The sequence below is a fragment of the Hetaerina americana genome, unplaced genomic scaffold, assembly GCF_022747635.1.
Source record: "Hetaerina americana unplaced genomic scaffold, ioHetAmer1.1.p SCAF_8, whole genome shotgun sequence".
Taxonomy (NCBI): Eukaryota; Metazoa; Arthropoda; class Insecta; order Odonata; family Calopterygidae; genus Hetaerina; species Hetaerina americana.
Genome location: NW_027287427.1, coordinates 74,497,757 through 74,516,060, shown reverse-complemented (window position 1 = coordinate 74,516,060; position 18,304 = coordinate 74,497,757). Strand labels below are relative to the sequence as shown.

Here is an 18,304-nt window from a genome sequence, read left to right as displayed (position 1 = left end):
AGCTTCCTGATTAGGTTCTTAGAACATATGCATGAGAAAAAAAATTCTTCTTACTTCACTGAAGAATTTTGACCTTTCAGAACCATGAATTTAAGACCCTACTACAAATAAATTTCATGGAGATCAACTAATACATCTAAGGCATAATCTTACTGTGCTATGGCAATATAGATTACTTACATCTGCTGTCTAAAAAATCAGTTAGGTTTGCTGATGACCAAGCTTTAGTTAGTCAATCAGACAAGGGGTTGCAAGCATTGCTGAGTGAATTGGAAATCAATGCGACATATATGGGATGAGAATCAATATTAATAAAACAAAGGTTACACGACTTTCAAGAAAAAAAAGGCTTAAGCTAAACATTAAAACAGGAGGGCAAAAACTAGAGCAGGTAGAACAATTTACGCATCTTGGAAGTGTTTTGGAACAACACGGTCAAAGTAGTAGGGACGTAAGGAGAAGAATTGCGCAAGACAAAAAGGCTTTCACGAGGAGGTGGGAGTTGATGACAGGGACGTTGAGCAAGGATATTAAGAAAAGACTGGTAAAAACTTTAATATGGAGCATAGCTATGTACGGCGCGGAAACGTGGTCATTGAAGCTGGAGGATAGACTTAGATGGGAGGCTTTTGAAATACGGGTTTGGAGAAGAATGAAGAAGGTGAAATAGACCAAAAGGAAAACGAAAGAGGAAGTGCTTGGCATTGTGGGAGAAGAGAGGGGTTGGTTGGCAGCAATCCTATGGAGGCAGGAAAAATGGATGAAGGGCATACTGACTGGCAGTGGGATGTTGAAGACTGTAATAGAGAGAATGTTAGGCAAATGAGGAAAGGGCAGGAACAGGATAGGGATGTTAGATGGGATGAAGGGAGGAAGGAAGTACTCGGAGATAAAAGGACCTGATGTAGAAGAGGTTGCCGGATTTTGTTTTGTTAAGAGTCACAAAACATTTATTTGGCAGTTGTGTCCATCCAAAAACCTACCTTAACTGGTAGATTACTTACTTAAAAAAATTATCTGCTGCAGAATTTTGGCCTGCATGCAAAGACTTAAAATTACTAGATGTTGAACTTCTTATGTTATATTATGAATAATGTATGTATAAAAAAATTACTTTTTTTAAAGCTGCTAAATTATTGATTGTAGGTGGCCTACCATGTAGGTATAGAATGAATTTTATTTTTAATTTTCCAATATAAGTATCACCAACAGTTCTCATTCTAATAAGAAAATATATAATATGTGAACAAAAAACTTTCCTAATTAGCCATGATTACCAAGAACAAATGACAAAAATCACAAGATTCATTTACCTGGCATGGTTCACAATAGTACTGCACATTCTCTGAGGGATGAGTGATGCAGAAAATTGGCTTATGAATTGGAACTGCCTCACCAGATTTCTTCAGTTCTTCAAATGCAACCACCTGATGGTTTTCGAAGCAGCGCATGAACTAAAAATAGAGTTTTAAACAATTAGTATCTAGCTACGAAATGAATCAGTATGGCTGGATAAAATGTCGATTGATTATATTCATTTTAAAGAACTTAATACTGAGGAATTTTAATTTTATGTAGACTGATTTCAAGAAAAATTTGATTTTGATTAAGTTTTCAAGCAAAGCTCAAAGGCATGTTTTGCACAAAGATGCATGATTGTATTCATCTTATTATTCAAAATGATGCAACTATGATTGAACAATTCCATAAACCATGGTTTTGGTTCCCATTTATTTTATTGTATATAAAAGCAAAACAGCAAACAAAAATGCATAAACATGCATAGAAATAACAATGTGTATCTCATAGCCTGGATAAAATTTCATATTGGAAATTTTTTAATGCTTCAGACCTCACATTACTCCATTCACCTTCTATTAAACCTGACAATTCTCTCAACAACAGTAAATATTTCTGTATTGATTGTGTAATAAATCTAATACAATCTCAAAATAGTGTGCTTATTATTGGGTGAACTCTCTACCATCACCTATCAAGCCATCTTTATGGTTGACAATAAAAGCACTCCTGTAATGCCTTCTTTCTTCTCTGCGAGCAGAATCATGTTGCCTACAAATTGCAGCATGCATATCCTTTCTGGGAGTATTTGTATGCCACCTCTTCACCTTTTTTCATTGCCTCATTAATTGTCTTCGTAGTTACACATAAAATATAAAGGGTGATAAGGATCAACCTTGCTTTGATTCTTCCTTAATTATGGTTTCCTCCTTTTACCATGTATAATGATAGCCACTTGCTCTCTTTATAGAGTATGCATGAATCTCATGTCAGTGCAGTTCAATATAATTTCTTTAGGAAAGTAGCATCATATTCCATAGTAAAGTATCAAAATTGAATTTTTTTCTAAATTCAAGCAGAGTCAGAAAATTCTGAAATACATTATTTGAATGCAGGCAACTTGTGAGGAATTTTAATATTTTCATTACATATCTGAGATGATCACAAGAGCATTTTCAAGTCATAACTTTGCACACATTTTTGCATCATATTGCAACTTCCTCATATTGAGAAAGTAGTCGATCAAGAAATCCCAGGAAATTAAATAAATTGAAACATGTTTAGGTGAAAATAACTGCAAAAAGTGAAGTATTATTTCATGCCAATTCAATTTTGAGGACATAAACATTTCTCATATTTGTACAACATGAAATTTTGAATGAAACAAAAGCTTATTGTTTTCAAAGGGAAGCCCAAATAAAATTGATTAATTGAGACTAACCTGATGAGCAGAATTACAGTTGGGGCAAAGGAAGTGGGCACAGTCTGAGCAGCGAGCAACTGCTTTTTCCTTGGTCTTACAGCTTGTGCAGAGAACAGCGGTGCTCTCAATGGCAGCCATGTCCAAAATGTTGGCAGCAACATGGTCGCTGGGAAGAGATGATATCCCACGAACACCAACCTGTCAAAAAAGTGATGAAACCCAAAGAGTGGTTAAATAAGTGAGCATATGGCTCATTCAATACTAAGCCCAACAGCATGTGACATTCACATATCTAGGAAAGGGGGCCAAATACTTTCCCTGAGCCACCTGTGATTTTTCAAGAAGATTTGGTACCCAAAAAACCACATACTAAAACTTAGGATGCCCGAAGAAACCCAAGGAATTGGCCTGAAGCCAATCACTCTACCCACTGGACTACCATGTCCCTATCAAAAAATGGCACAATGAAATCACATCTAATCGTTAATAACCCTGAGGTCTACAACCCACTGGACTACCACACCCCTACTTTTACTTAAGGTATGATAATCATAAAAAAATAGCAACAAAGATTATTAGGGCTAATCCTTCCGGAGAGCCTACATCAAATTGAGCCAGGTTAAAATATACCATAATTTAAAAACAATATATCCTGCAATTCTACATTGTGGCAACAATGATAATCACATCACATCTCATAGGAAAGAACCGTCCTAATGAATATTAAAAACTATTAGACTTTCAATTTAATGATGTCATAAACATTGATGGTTATTAAACTTTGGTTAATATCAATGGTTTGTCAAACATATCCAAGGGTTAGAGGATTAGAACAGACATTTCCTGCTCAACGAATGATTCTGGAAGCAAGGGTAAACCCACCCACAATACTACTCCAACACACTTCTCTGCAGCTACTTATAATTTAATGCACCAAAAGAATCATTCTAAGACATTTTTAACTAGTAACAAAAACCCCACTTGCTTTGAAATAGTCATAAAATTTACAGGTTCATAAAATGCACCTGCAATAGTTTGAAACATTTTCTAATGGCCAATGATGATTATTCCGGGCAAATCTTTAATAAGCATTCACAGTTACCTTCTTTGATGAAGGATTGTCTTTACCTTTCTTGATGCAGATTATTTTACCCACTAGCAACTAATTTCTTGGACTGTTCCTTGGTATTAGAAATACAGTAGTATGAGGGTAGTTAGAAACGTTCTTGGAATCACAACCAGAGGTCAGCACTAGCGCAAGGAGTTTACCGCATAGTAATAGGTAATCCTTTACGAGTAAACATAGAATGTATTAGTACTCAAGGAGGATAATCTATGGTGTGGCTTCTTCTCTGTTTTTGTACCTGTGCATTGATTTGTGAAGATTGAAAAAATTGAGATTCAAGTGATGATTAAATACTTAGTAAAGAGAGGCATGAAAGCAAAGGAAATTTTTACTGACTTTCAGAACACACTGGGTAACTCTGCTCCTTCATATCAAACTGTTGCCAAGTGGACTAATGAGCCTAAGTTTCGTTGTGAGAACTTAAATTATGATCAACATAGTGGTTGGCCATAATGCGCCACTACTTCAGAAATTATTGCAGAAGTGCATTAAATGGTCAAGACAAAGTAGTGACATCAAAAAAAGCAGAGACATTACTGTCAGCCTGAAAAAGACTGCTGCTTTCTGGGATGCAGAAGGGATTTTGCAAGTAGATTATCTTCCACTGGTTAAACAATTACTAGGCAATACTACACTAACCTCCTGGACCAACTACAACAAAAGATACACGAAAAAAGACAAGGTTTGGCAAAGAAGAAAATCATCTTTCATCAAGGCAATTCACGCCCACACACTAGCGTCCTTACCATTGCATAAATACGTGAACTGAGATACGAATTGCTACCACACTCTCTTTATTTGCCTGACCTGGCTCCATCAGATTTCCACATCTTCCCCAAGCTCAACATGTTCCTCGTAGGATGGAGATTCTCTTCAAACTAAGAATTAACAGCCTAGGTATACTGATATTTTTCAGGCCTGAAAGAATCTTATTTTTGAGATGGGATAAAGACATTCGAACATCGCCAGACCAAGTGCATTAGTGTAAAGGGAGACTACACTGAAAAATAAAAAAAACTTCACAGAGATTAAGTTGTTTTATTCTATTCCATTCCGAGAACTTTGTAAACTACCCTCTCTTTCATAAATGTTGCATTCCCGTGACAAAACAATACCTGAAGTCCTGCGCATTTCACTAAAAATAGCTGCAAACCTGACTGGAAACATGCCACACACGATGTTGTTTTTGGCCATCTGTGAACAACAGTAGAATCCATTTTGTGGATAGTTTCCTCCTTTCCAAGTGCTGATGCAAAATATTATGCATCTAATCACTTGAGATCCCTTAAGCATTAGCAAACTAATGTAACCTTCACTTCATGTACCATTCATCACCACACCATTGATTTAACTGTTTCAGAAATTCCAAGAAACTGCGGGAAATTCTGCGACAGTAACTTTTGATGGAGTCATCTGAAAATATGTATCACAATGCAACAATTTCAAATTAAAAATCATTCACCTTGACTGGAATTCAAATTCTGATCCCTAAATATCCGGCTAAGTGCTTTAGCCAGTTAAGCTATCGAGGTGTCCTCTTAAACTGGGAAATTTTGGGGGGTTTTAAGGAACAAGATGTTTTTGGTGAACTACCATACTATTTAACATCTTGTTCCTTTAAAGTCTCTAAAATTTCAGAGTTTAAGAGGACTCCTCGATAGTTTAACTGGCTAAAGCACTTGGCCGGACATCGAGGGATCAAGGTTCGAATGCCAGTCAAGGTGAATGATTTTTACTCTAAAATTATTGCATTGTAACAACTATTTTCGCATTAATGACCTCAAAAGGGTACCAAGAATGATCGGCACCACTAATGGTCACTCTGCAAATTCTGAACTGCCTGACAAACCATTCTAACAGAAGGCATAAATTTAATATAATGATTATTAAGTTTGCAGACCTTCAACCAATCATCACTATTTTTATTCACTGATGAATTGAAAATGGTGATTTAAGTCCCAGAAGGAAATCCTTCAACTATGAGATAAGCTTAGCCTAACTTTTGATTCTAAAATGGCTCTTAAACAAAATATTTTGGTCAATATATGACCATGTATACAACAGAATTTTTCCTAACATTTAACAGTTTATTCTTGAAGGAATGATTTCATAGATGACATTCATTAAATATCACAAAAATACATTATTTGACAAAGTATGTATCTTCTTCTGCAGACATAATACATAATTAAGCAGGATGAAAATGAGAACCTGCATTTCTAGATAATACCTTATTCTATTCCCATTGTTATCCAAAATTATTACAAATTAGTCGTAATTTTGGGCTTTATTGGGTGTGTCAATGACGGGCCATTTTCACCATGCATAATCCATATCAACTCTAAGGGAGATGCACTAGCAATAAGTAATGAAAAACATGAATAATTACTGTTTCCAAAAAAATTACATCTGATCATCATAGGGTATTGAACAGCCCACATCATTTGTCAGAGATTTTTTGTCAGGACCTAGAATTTCACCTAGTTATCTCCTAACATTTTGCCTCTTCCACTAAACCTGGTACACATAATACCCCATCAAGATACAACTCCAGAGGACCATGCTATGTATCCAATTTCATAGGATGCAGTTTTTTCTTTATAAGGGCACATCGATATTCATTATATAGATTACTAGCTATTTCTCCAATAAAAATATTACATTTTGAGCTGGCCCAGCATAGATGAGGACTACCCCTCGCTCAGTACATTGGAACTATGCCACTTAACTGAAGTCTAAAATCTTTGTGTCCATGAATCCACATTAAGAACACAGCAATTTCCTTCCTAAACAGGGAAATTCTCTTAATTTGAGGAAAAGAGAAAAGTTGTGCATTAACTGTACACAGTATTGGGTGCCAGGTGATCAAAGGCAGATTGCCACAATCCGCATATATACTTGGTATCTGAGAGGAGAAACAAAAGCCATTTAGTCTTAACTTCTAACCTGGTTTGCTCAAAGGTCCAACTTGCTTTGCCACATCAAGAGTCATGACAAAAATAGCCATGGACGGAACCAATTACAAGAGCTTGAATCCATATTTTGACATCACTAACAGAAATGGCTTAGTATGTTGCAATCAAAACAGCCATGAGAAACAATTTTCCATTCCTAAGTACTTAGATAATCTGGTAATTCTATTTCCTATACTTAAAAACACAATCTGCCGAAGATTCTAAATGAAAATGGTAGGACCACCCTTGAAATCCCAGTCATACAGCATTGCTAAAATTTCTAAGTCACCAAAACATGGTCATAGGCCTCAAAATCAACGAAGACCATTACCATGAAGGTGAAGAAGAAACTTTTCCTGGTTAAAAGTAACTGGAAGTGCACAGGAATTAAACATGCGAATACATATTATAACCCTTACAATTACATCATTAGGGCACAATTCCAAAACCTTTAATTGAATAATAAATCCTATGAAATTCTAAATACCTGACTTATGCTGTGTGAATGTGAAACGGAAATGGGAGGTAAGCATGCACATTGTCCACAAAAAGGCAGTGCACTTTAGAGGGTATTGGCAATCATTTCGGGACACATCAATGTGGGAACCTAATGCTATGGCTTTTCACACTATCTTTCAAAATTTACGGCTGTTTAGGTGTAAGCACTTTTCTCAAAGGCAGACCTTTATGAAAGGGTGGAACTCACTCATTATATATTACTTTTAGCTTATCCTCATTGTTAAATTTAAAAATTACTGCACAGGGATAATAAAATTGGTGGCACTTGCACACAAGTCTCTCTTCAAAGAATGGCTCTGCCTAAATCCTAGATCAATTTGGGGGGAAAGTTGGTTTAAGCGTGACCATTACTGGAGTTACTTTCTTCATTTGCCAAATTAAACTTTTTTTTATAATATTAAACTTAACATAAGGACCTAGTAAGGCAAAGTGAGTGCATATTATGAATGGTAAACATAAACAAATAATTGATAACTTTGAATAATTACTTCAAATCAGTTTAACATATTCCAGCGGATATAAAATTCTGCTATTTCAAAAATGGAAACAATTAAGCACAATTAAATGAACTGATACCATGACACTCATTTCAGTCATTGTTATCGTGCTCCGTGATATTCAGTGAATTATTCAAGACCAGCTCCATTTTCTATACTTCATTTAAAATGTATTTTAATGATAATAAAAAATATTGTCCCAAGCTGTATTAAAATTCGGCATGTTAACTAATCATTTTGGAACATATACCATAAAACACATCAAGAGTTACATTTTCCAACAATTTCATGAAAAATGGTGCATATTAATCATTTGATATGGAGCGGAAAAAATTTCAGGCAATGCATTTGGTAAATTATAGAAGGGGTGATTGAAAAGTGGTGACAAAACTACATTTTAAAAAGCAAAGAGCATTGAGAATGTATTTGCTTGCATTATATTTGACTTAACACAACCAATTCCTGGAGTAGGATATCATATATCATGAATCTCAATGATGGATAGAGGACAGCATGAAGTAAAGCCATTTATTTACCAAATAAAGAGTGCCCTTCGATATTTTCAAAGGTAGAAAAGATGCTCCTGAATCAAAATCAAGGTGGCGATGGGAAACCATGACACATCCAACATACTCAGGACAAATTCCCTTCTGTTTTTGAATTGCTTCCAAAAAGTATGTACCTCTCCAAGTACAGCAGTCTAGGAGGCTAATTAAAATATTGTGCACCTTAAAGCAATTCATTACAATATTATTGAAAACAAACTGGCAGACCCTACCTGCTGACTACAAGTTTGGATAGTCCCAGTAAGTGTAAGGAAAGAAAATATTTTAAAAATTAATCTATACGCTCAGATCAGATAATAATATCACTATTCTTGCTTTAACAAAGAATAAGGTATCATAGGCTGCTAAAGCATGTCTGGAATGCTTCAGCGTAAATCTTTAAATATTACTTTTATCATAAATGTTGCGAGATTTTTGAGGGCCTGCTTTGATTTGAGCAGATATGGCATAAGGCACAATCACACAGCATTTCACATGAGGGTAGTACAACATGCTCTGTTTCACCAGTCTTGCTTTGATCAGTAAATTGGTTATGGTGTACTGTAATTGACTTCCATGGTTTTGCAAACTTCACTTCTCACTGGTGGTCAAAATAATGCAACCATTATGTATTTACTTACCTGTCGTTAATGGAGTTTCAACAATGTGTAAAAAACACTAAGCTTTAAAAAGTTTAGATTGATACTTCTGATCAGTGATTACTATCATATTATCGAAAGTAAGAAAAATTGTTTCAAATGAAATGTAACAAAGCATGGAAAGAACTTGCCATATTATTCAGTACTACCAAAACTTAATTTGCAAATGAAAATGTCAGCACATAGAAATAATTTTTAAATCATAATAAGTAGTTTTCACCAATCATAGGTTTTATTATTAGTTGATTAAAAAAACACAAATTAATGTAAATAGATAATCCTATTCTGGAAAGTATGAGAAATTGTACGAGGTAATATACTGTACAAGATAAATAATTGTCAAGGAAGCACAGAATTGAAATTTTCTCCTTGAGAAGAATGACCATTGGAAATGAATCATCACCAAAACCATACATAATTATCAAAAGATAAAGCTTAAATCATTTTCATTTTTTTACCATTTTACTGTGCCTTTTATAAATTACTGCAATGAGAACAAATTTAGAAAAGGGGCATTCTTATATCAGTGATTTAAATTGTATTGCACTGGTCCTTGGGCCATTTCAAAATAATAATTGTTCATATCATTTCTAACAAAACAAGGAAATTTTGATTATTTTAAAAGAAAAATTTAATACATTACATATTATATCAACTGGAAATAAAATCACATATTCAAGTCTCTATCATCTTTTGTACTCAGTAAATTAATGAATGATAAAGAATTTAGTTTTCCCATAACATTCCAACTACCATATTCAATGAAACAAATAATCATAAAACCTCTCTATAACAAAATCCTTGGGACCAGGAAAACATTTGTGATTCTAAGAGGTACTCTAAAACATGTGACCACGGTAAGTCACAAAAGGAAACATGACCAAATGAAAGAATGAAACCTCTTTATAAATTGCTTGAAAATCCAAAGTGATCAATTATGTAATATCAGTAATTAATACAATGCGCCACATTGAGAACTGATCAATAGATTACACCAATTACAAAAATGTTTTTTATACGACTGTTATACCAAAAAACTGGGGATTCAGATGCAATGCCAAACTATTTAACTTTCATATGAGATTAAGAATCATGTTTAGGATGAAAATCATTTCATTCAAAAGTGATATTCACTTTGGGGAGGTTCCATGAAAAGGGAGTCAAAATGCATGGAGACCATATTTATTTCTTCTAATGAAGTCTTTGTCTTCCATGGAGGTTTGCGCAAGAGGTTGGGCTCTGCATGCCTAGTATGGTATCACTGGTACGTTATCACTGGTTCAGAAAATGCACAAATTAATTAACCAGTTCAAAAAGATACACAAGGGCTGCCTGAAAAGTTTCTGACCTCAACATGAAGATGGCAGCACTCTTCAACAAAAGATGGGGAATTCTAGCGCATGCATTGTAAGGTACTCACCAAAATGTCAGCCATTTTGAATACTCAGTTATTGTTTGACAATCACTTGAGTGAGTCATTGTGAGGCTTTTCGTGAAAATGGAAAAAATTTGAGTATTGAGCTGCTATTGAATACTTGTTTTGGAAAGACAATACTCCTACACAATCACCAAGAGGAGTTGGACGCTTTGCATGGTGACTTTGCAGCATCATTTAAGACTGAAATTTTGGGAAGTTGAATTTAAATGTGGCTCTACCAGCTTGGCTGATGATGAGCCTTCAGTACAGCCAAAAACTGTGACAACCACTGATAACATCAAAAAAGGTCACCAAATGCTACTGAATGACCGTCAAATTAATGTCATAGAGATACCAGAGCTATGGGCATATCGAAAGAATGCAGTCATTTATTGACTGAAGAATTGGATATGGGTAATCTATCCATACATTTAGTTCTGTGCTTGCTCGCTTTGGACCAAAAACATAAGTCTAATGAACATTTCTACGGCCCTGCTGGAGCAGTCTATGGCAAGTGAGTCATATATTTTGCAATCATTCATAACTGTAGATGAAACTTAGATCCACCACCACACTACTTAAATAAAAGAAGTCAAATCAGTGCACTGCAAAGGGTGAACCTGTTCTGAAAAAGATGAACATGGTTTAATTGGCCAGGAAAGTGATGTAAACTGTTTTTTGGGATAGTCATGGTATGGTGCTCATTTATTATCTTCAAAAAGGGAAAACAACTATGGGAGTGCATCATTACTTGACAAGCTGAAGGCAGAAATTACAAATAATTCTAAAAATGTTAAAATTCACAAATTGCACTCCAAATTGATTGACCAAACACAGTTTCCACCAGATCTCCTAAGCCCTAGTAACTTTTTCCTGTTTCTTAATGTCTAGGTTTCTCTTGGAAAACAGAGATTTTCATTGAATGAGGGGTTTATTGCACATGTAAACACTTATTTGGCACAGAAAGACGTCAACTACTACTTGGTCGAGTTAAAATTGTGAGAGCATTTATATAAATACATACATATATATATATATATATATATATATATATATATATATATATATATATATATATATATATATATATATATATATATATACTCATATATACAGAAACAGATATAAGGAAAAGGGATAGGAACACATATAAAGGACGAACACAATAGAGGTGGGGAAGGCGGAATCGAACGGATCACAAGAGTAAAAATATCTCCTCAACCGGGACTCGAACACCGGATCTTTCCACTTGCCGGGCGGATGCTCTTAACCACTTGAGCTATCGAGGATATGTAATTTACCCTGAGATCCGTGGGTCTTATATGTCGCCAAGCGCCCTGATTCTTTCAGCCAAGAGATGGCGTCAGGGGGCAGTTTCACCCACCAAAGGAGAAATAGACAATACACAAGGAAAGGAAAGGACAGTGGGTTAGAATTCATACAACATCATACAGGAAAGGAACAGTGCGTTTCGTGGCACGCATAGCCAGAAGAAAGAGATATTTTTACTCTTGTGATCCGTTCGATTCCGCCTTCCCCACCTCTATTGTGTTCGTCCTTTATATGTGTTCCTATCCCTTTTCCTTATATCTGTTTCTGTATATATGAGTATTTATTCGCCGTTTGGCGGGATTTCGTGTTTGAATGTGTATTTGGCCAATGTGGCTCATCTCTTTCTTCTGGCTATGCGTGCCACGAAACGCACTGTTCCTTTCCTGTATGATGTTGTATGAATTCTAACCCACTGTCCTTTCCTTTCCTTGTGTATTGTCTATTTCTCCTTTGGTGGGTGAAACTGCCCCCTGACGCCATCTCTTGGCTGAAAGAATCGGGGCGCTTGGCGACATATAAGACCCACGGATCTCAGGGTAAATTACATATCCTCGATAGCTCAAGTGGTTAAGAGCATCCGCCCGGCAAGTGGAAAGATCCGGTGTTCGAGTCCCGGTTGAGGAGATATTTTTACTCTTGTGATCCGTTCGATTCCGCCTTCCCCACCTCTATTGTGTTCGTCCTTTATATGTGTTCCTATCCCTTTTCCTTATATCTGTTTCTGTATATATGAGTATTTATTCGCCGTTTGGCGGGATTTCGTGTTTGAATGTATATATATATATATATATATAAATATATAATAAGAAAAGAGGGGGGCATTGCTTACAATTTATTTTGTAATTGATAGGAGGCACCTTAAGGGAGGCTTATATATTTTGTCCCAAAAACTGGTTTAACACATAAGCAAATCATGACCAAAGGCTTTTAAATATTAAGAAAAGGAATAACAAAAATAAGGTGAAATCATACCTTTTGCACTCTGATCGGCTAAGGAGAATGGAAAACAGGTGAACAAGGCATTGAGAGGCACGGATTAGAGAAGTTAAGGGCAAACAACCAGCAAAGGTACAATCAGAGAAAACCTTGCTGGGTCACATGCCTGTGAACTTCTCGCAATTTTGGTTCACATCCCTGCCTAATTCTTGCATTGGTTGCTTCCCCCAATTCCTATGACTCTTAAGCAATACTTCCAAGATGGCCTCAGACAAACTTTTTACCAAAAAGGGATCCACAAAAACATAAACCCACCCTTTCACCCACTTAGGTGTCTTCAGATCTTCCTTCTGAAATGGGCAAATACCACCAGCTTTGGTTTATTCCTTACGGACTCTGATATAAGTTGAAAATTGCTGTAGCAAATAGGGTCTCCATGATTCATGATTTTCCAACATTATCTACAAAGTGCCATATAAAGTCAGCTCATAATCTAGCTGATTTTGTCAATAGTGGCCTTCTCCTACACCAATTACAAGATGTTAAGGGGATAATCCAATTCCTGTAGGTAAAAAACACCTGGACATACGTCTGCTCCAAAAAACTGTTTCTTGATTCAAAAATACATAATGCAAAGCAATATTTGCATAAATTAGTTAATACAAAAACTACAAGCTTTAAATTTCAGAAATAATCACATCTTACTCTCCATTGAAACAGGTAGGAACAATTTAATTACCAAATAGCACAATCAAATCATAAGATTCTGTGATTCGCAAAAGACATTATAAGGTAAATACAGAACCCATTGTTGTCTTATCAGGCAAACCTCTACCTTATAAACAAGAGATATTAATTAGAAAAGGATAATGGTGTTTTCTTTCCAAACAAGTGAGTTAAATTCCAAAGGATAAGACAATTCAAATTATCAAAAGCCCATCCAGCTTAAATAAGGAATAATAAAATCAATGCTCAAATAATCAATACCCAATGAAGCAGACATTTTGAAATGATTAATTAACAGAGATGGATACTTATAATGAGAATTAACGGTAACATTTAGCCTAACAGCCAGAATTTCTAATGGAGTTCAACAAAGCATTGAACTTAGTAATGCAGTTCTAATTTCACTTTTCACGACCCCTTTTTGAATCTTTCCAGAAGCAATAACCTTGGTAAGGACTCAAATTTTAGACACTTTTTTCCTCTAAATTCACAAGTTCCTGCTAGATGATACTTTCATACAAGTTCAAAATAGGCATTTTGATTCCAAACCATTCTAAATGATTAGAAACCCAAAACAAGGAATATCGAAATAAGGTACCGCATGAATCAATCTGGAAGAGGAAGGGATGGGGAAGAGGAATTCAGGTGGAAGCACACTGGTCAACCATGTCACCATGTAACTCACTATTCTGCAGCATTACACAACAATGCTGTTTTACACTGGAAATATGACACTTAGAATCTTTTGCTAAGGGGCATATCTTGAGGGTAGTGGGAGCTATTACTGCACTGCCCCAACCATAATCCAAATAATTTAAAATACAAATGTCTAACCTAATTTCTCCTATATAATCATAAAAATAAGGTAGAACTATTTTGCCTCACCTTTTGATTTTATATTTGTTTTTTAGGTGAAACTTTCATCAAAATAATTGGCCTTATTAAAATGAATTGAAATGAACAATGAATGCGAGATCAATTTTGTACTTTTGATAGTTATTGCCATCCTATTGCAAGTTAATGTGCAAAAGGGCTTGCCTTGAGTAATCAAAATTAAATTTCAAAAAGGAATATCACATGGCTCTAATGATACTGTATCATAGTAAAACATAACACTTCCAACTAAAATTAGTGGATTAAAAAGAATGTAGGTCATTATGATAAACCTTTAAACTGTTGAAAGGCTAACTTATAATACACATTTCCCCACCAGCTGATGTGCAAGGAAATTCTTATTACAATCATTAACTTAAAGCAAATCATCATCAATACAATTAGTTACGAAAATTTTAAGACTTTCAGCAATAAATCAAAAGGCAAACCAGGAATATCTTTAATGCTTTGGCAGATTAGGCAAATACATCAATTATAGCCATATTCAAAATTCTTCCAGTGAATTCTATTTTTGACTTAGTTTTCATCTGTCAACACATTAACTGGTCTCACCTGCATGCTATTTCTCTCTATTCTTTGCTTATCATATAACAAAAGCATGAAGAGGGATAGTTCAGGCAATACCACTCATACCCACTAGTCCACCCAAAACTAAGCGAACCGACAAGTAGATTTTGCAATAGGCAATTAAAATGTGACACTCACCATTAACTGCCTAAAAAAATCTGGCTTATTTACAATCATTTGATATTTGGAGCAATGCAATTAAATTTACAATAAAATAGCTATCTATCATCCAACAGTAGCAAAAAACAATTACTAACATTCAACTGAGCAATAATCACCATTATATTTAATCACTCAACACTTGCAATTTCTTCTGCAAACCAATATTTTTCAAACCATTGAAATGGAACTCCCTCCAAAGTAACGCAAGTTATGAATCTCTCTTGGTGTACGAACATGGGTCTATACAAACCAAAGAAATTCCAAGGAAAGGTATTTGACATTTTGTGAAGGAACATTCAAAGTTAACATGAAATTTCATTGGACTATAAAGGCAGAATAATTGTTTTTTTACTTATTCTTTGTCACAAGGAAAAATATAATTTTTAGCTTTTGTTTCAGGAAGTATTTAAAACACATTATAAAATTTAATTTGGCAGCATTGAACAAATGTGGTGATAAAGTTCTTACATCCCACAAAATGAAAAATGGTTCATATCTATACTTATATCGCAATGTCATGAATTAACCAAGAATAGTGTTAAAAGAGAGTTAAGCCATATTTTTGCATGGAATAGCAGTTATTTTTTTAACATGTGTTTAAATATCAGTGGCAAATTAAAAAAAAGGATGCCTGCAGATTTAGAGAAATTTCATCACTTTATATCTGTACATCAAAATTAGATTTGGCTCAGGAAACACAAAAAACTTACTCAATAGCATATTACTGATAGATAAAATTCCTGAACTGGGTAAACTATAACATACCAATTTATTTTTAAAGCAAAAACAACATTTTCAGCTGGAGGAGAACCTGAAAAAAACCAGCTTCTTTTATTTTTGAAGTTGTCTATTTCACTCTCAACCTTTGGTACATAGGTAAACAAAATCAACTATCATAGTTGGTAATTAATGCACAGAAAATGGCATGCATGCACGTTTGGGCAAATTCCAATATTGTTCAATCGAAGTACCACTTGCACATTACAATAATATAGTTTACCAAAAGACACTGGTTTGTAACCTGAATTCACCTATGATTTGGTTAAGATTTTTAATTAAGGGAGTAATACTTTCCAAAAAAATGGAAATATTCAATAGTTGATGGTTATCAGTTTAAAATGCTTCCTTCCCTACTATATTAACCTTTCACACACTAATTCTAAGATCGTGAATTAAATAAAACCATTTGCATTCATTTAACGAGTGTACTTAATTAAGGAGTACAGTAATTAAAATACCTTAGTCTCCTGTTTACAATCGGGGCACACGATGACTGTATTACGGCCCCCTGTGTCTCCAGCTTCGTTGACGACGAGCTTCTCAAGACAAGCTTCGCAATATACGTGCAAGCAAGACAGCACTCTGGGTTCAGTGTATTTGTTGCTAAAAAATTTCAAAGATTTCAGAGTTTCAATGTGAAAGCTTAATTTACATCTTTCATAGAATTGATCTGACAAAATAATAAGAACTTCAATACTAACCTGCATAGATTGCACACGTACTCTTGCTCGGCAGGACTAGATTCTTCTAAAGGGCAAGGACTACGCCCTTTAAAACCTTCACCAAAGAGCTCAGTTTCATCACTTGAAGCCATGTTGGCCAAAAATGCTTGAAGTAGGAATTTACTCCACAGAACTCCTTAAGTCACAACTTCAGTCTCAATTTTCCAACATTCAACCTTAAAATAAAGAAATATATATTCAATTGCATAACCAGAAATAATTCAGATGCTTGCACATGCCAAGCACAATGATGTAAGATCGGTTTATACATCGGCGAATAGTCGTGCTGTAGTGCTTCTGTGATGATGCGAAACATCTATTAAAGACTGAATGATCTTTAACTGATAATGCGTAATTACGACATCAAATAGCATCCAAAAATACAATAAGGAATTCAGCATCAATATTTCAACAGAATTTTATAATCTAAATGTGACACAAATTAGTCCTGGAAAAACGTCCTTGGACTTCACTTACATTACACAATTACACCGCCGCAATGCAGTATTATAGAACGTGGATGCAGTAACACAAATTTTATAAAGACATGCACATTCCAAGTTCGAAATTAACCACTATACACAGCGAACCGTTGATTTTAAAGGTTGTGGGCTAAGCCTAGCATTACGGTGAAGTTACGCTGTTGTTGACATATTAGGCATCCGAGCACTTATTCCATCGAATGTCGTACTCAGTCTAATGAATCGCCTAAAATATTCCATCATTATAAATGCAAACACATAGAGCACAAATAAAAAACAAATACTCTGAAACAACAAAAACCAAGAATAAAATCATTAATTAGTTCAGGTGATACATCTGGAGCTCATCCTCACTCACCTCGGCCATGTTGAACGCAAATAAAATGGCGGGAATATATCAAATATACAATTTATCGTTGGTTTTCAATTTTCATGCCTTACGGCACTGTTTGACGTTCAAAAAGGCATTTAATCAAAAGAATAATACACTAATAAAAATTCATGGTCCATCATCAGGGAGAAATATGATTTTCTGTAAAGTTACAACAGCAGCTTAATCTTCAGCAAAAGCCTACTTTCAGATAGTACAAAATATTCATCAAAAGATGGCGTAAGCTGTGGAGGCTGCATGACTACAAAAATGTCGATCTAGGGATTTTATTGCATAGTGTGTTACAAAAGTAAAATTATTATCTTATTTAATTAGAAAAACAAATGAATTTTATTACAAATGTATCAAATATTGCAATAACCATCGCTTAGACAATGAAAGTTTTTAGAGCTGCCGATTGAACCCAGGAGGTACGCTAGTTGACATATCGATCACCATCAAAAATTATATGACGATGGTTTAGCAAGAAATGAGGGCAGAACGGACTGAATTTCTCAAATAAAATTTAAAAATAGCTACTGGTAATAATTTGTTCCAATAAAGGAACCATTTTAATTATTTAACTGATTGTATAACAAGGAAAAGTAAGAATCCGAAATGGCAGAATAACCAATACCAGAGAGCCTTACATCATACGACAAATTGGCGCTTCCATTCAAATCTCTTTGGAAGGTTTGGCTTGAAAATGTAATTCATTAACATGGTAATTGACAGCAGGCAGCATGCATGGCAAGGTGGCAGCTCTTATACTTTAATTTGAATAAATAATTGAAGATATGAGAATTAATGAAAATAAAGGGAATGACTGACTTATATACTTAGTAACGAATGTGTTTTCAATTTAAAAAAAATCCGTATGATTCGCAGCTTTTC

The 18,304-nt window shown here is 34.9% G+C and overlaps 1 protein-coding gene across 2 annotated transcripts in view; it reads right to left on the bottom strand.

The window, feature by feature from the left end:
- mei-P26 (meiotic P26) overlaps window positions 1–17,482 on the bottom strand; it is a 37,912-nt gene extending 20,430 nt beyond the window's left edge. The window contains exons 1-5 of one of the 2 annotated variants that reach the window (XM_071597097.1): window positions 17,399–17,482; window positions 16,538–16,734; window positions 16,295–16,439; window positions 2,741–2,920; window positions 1,314–1,454 (exon numbers count right to left, since the gene is read on the bottom strand). In XM_071597097.1, coding sequence (XP_071453198.1) covers window positions 1,314–1,454; window positions 2,741–2,920; window positions 16,295–16,439; window positions 16,538–16,650 — 579 coding nt within the window. In that variant the 5' untranslated portion in view covers window positions 16,651–16,734; window positions 17,399–17,482. Of the gene's footprint in view, window positions 1–1,313; window positions 1,455–2,740; window positions 2,921–16,294; window positions 16,440–16,537; window positions 16,735–17,035; window positions 17,199–17,398 lie in introns of those variants that run through there. The other variant, XM_071597096.1, reaches the window with a different exon arrangement.
- Window positions 17,483–18,304: the final 822 nt, after the last annotated feature.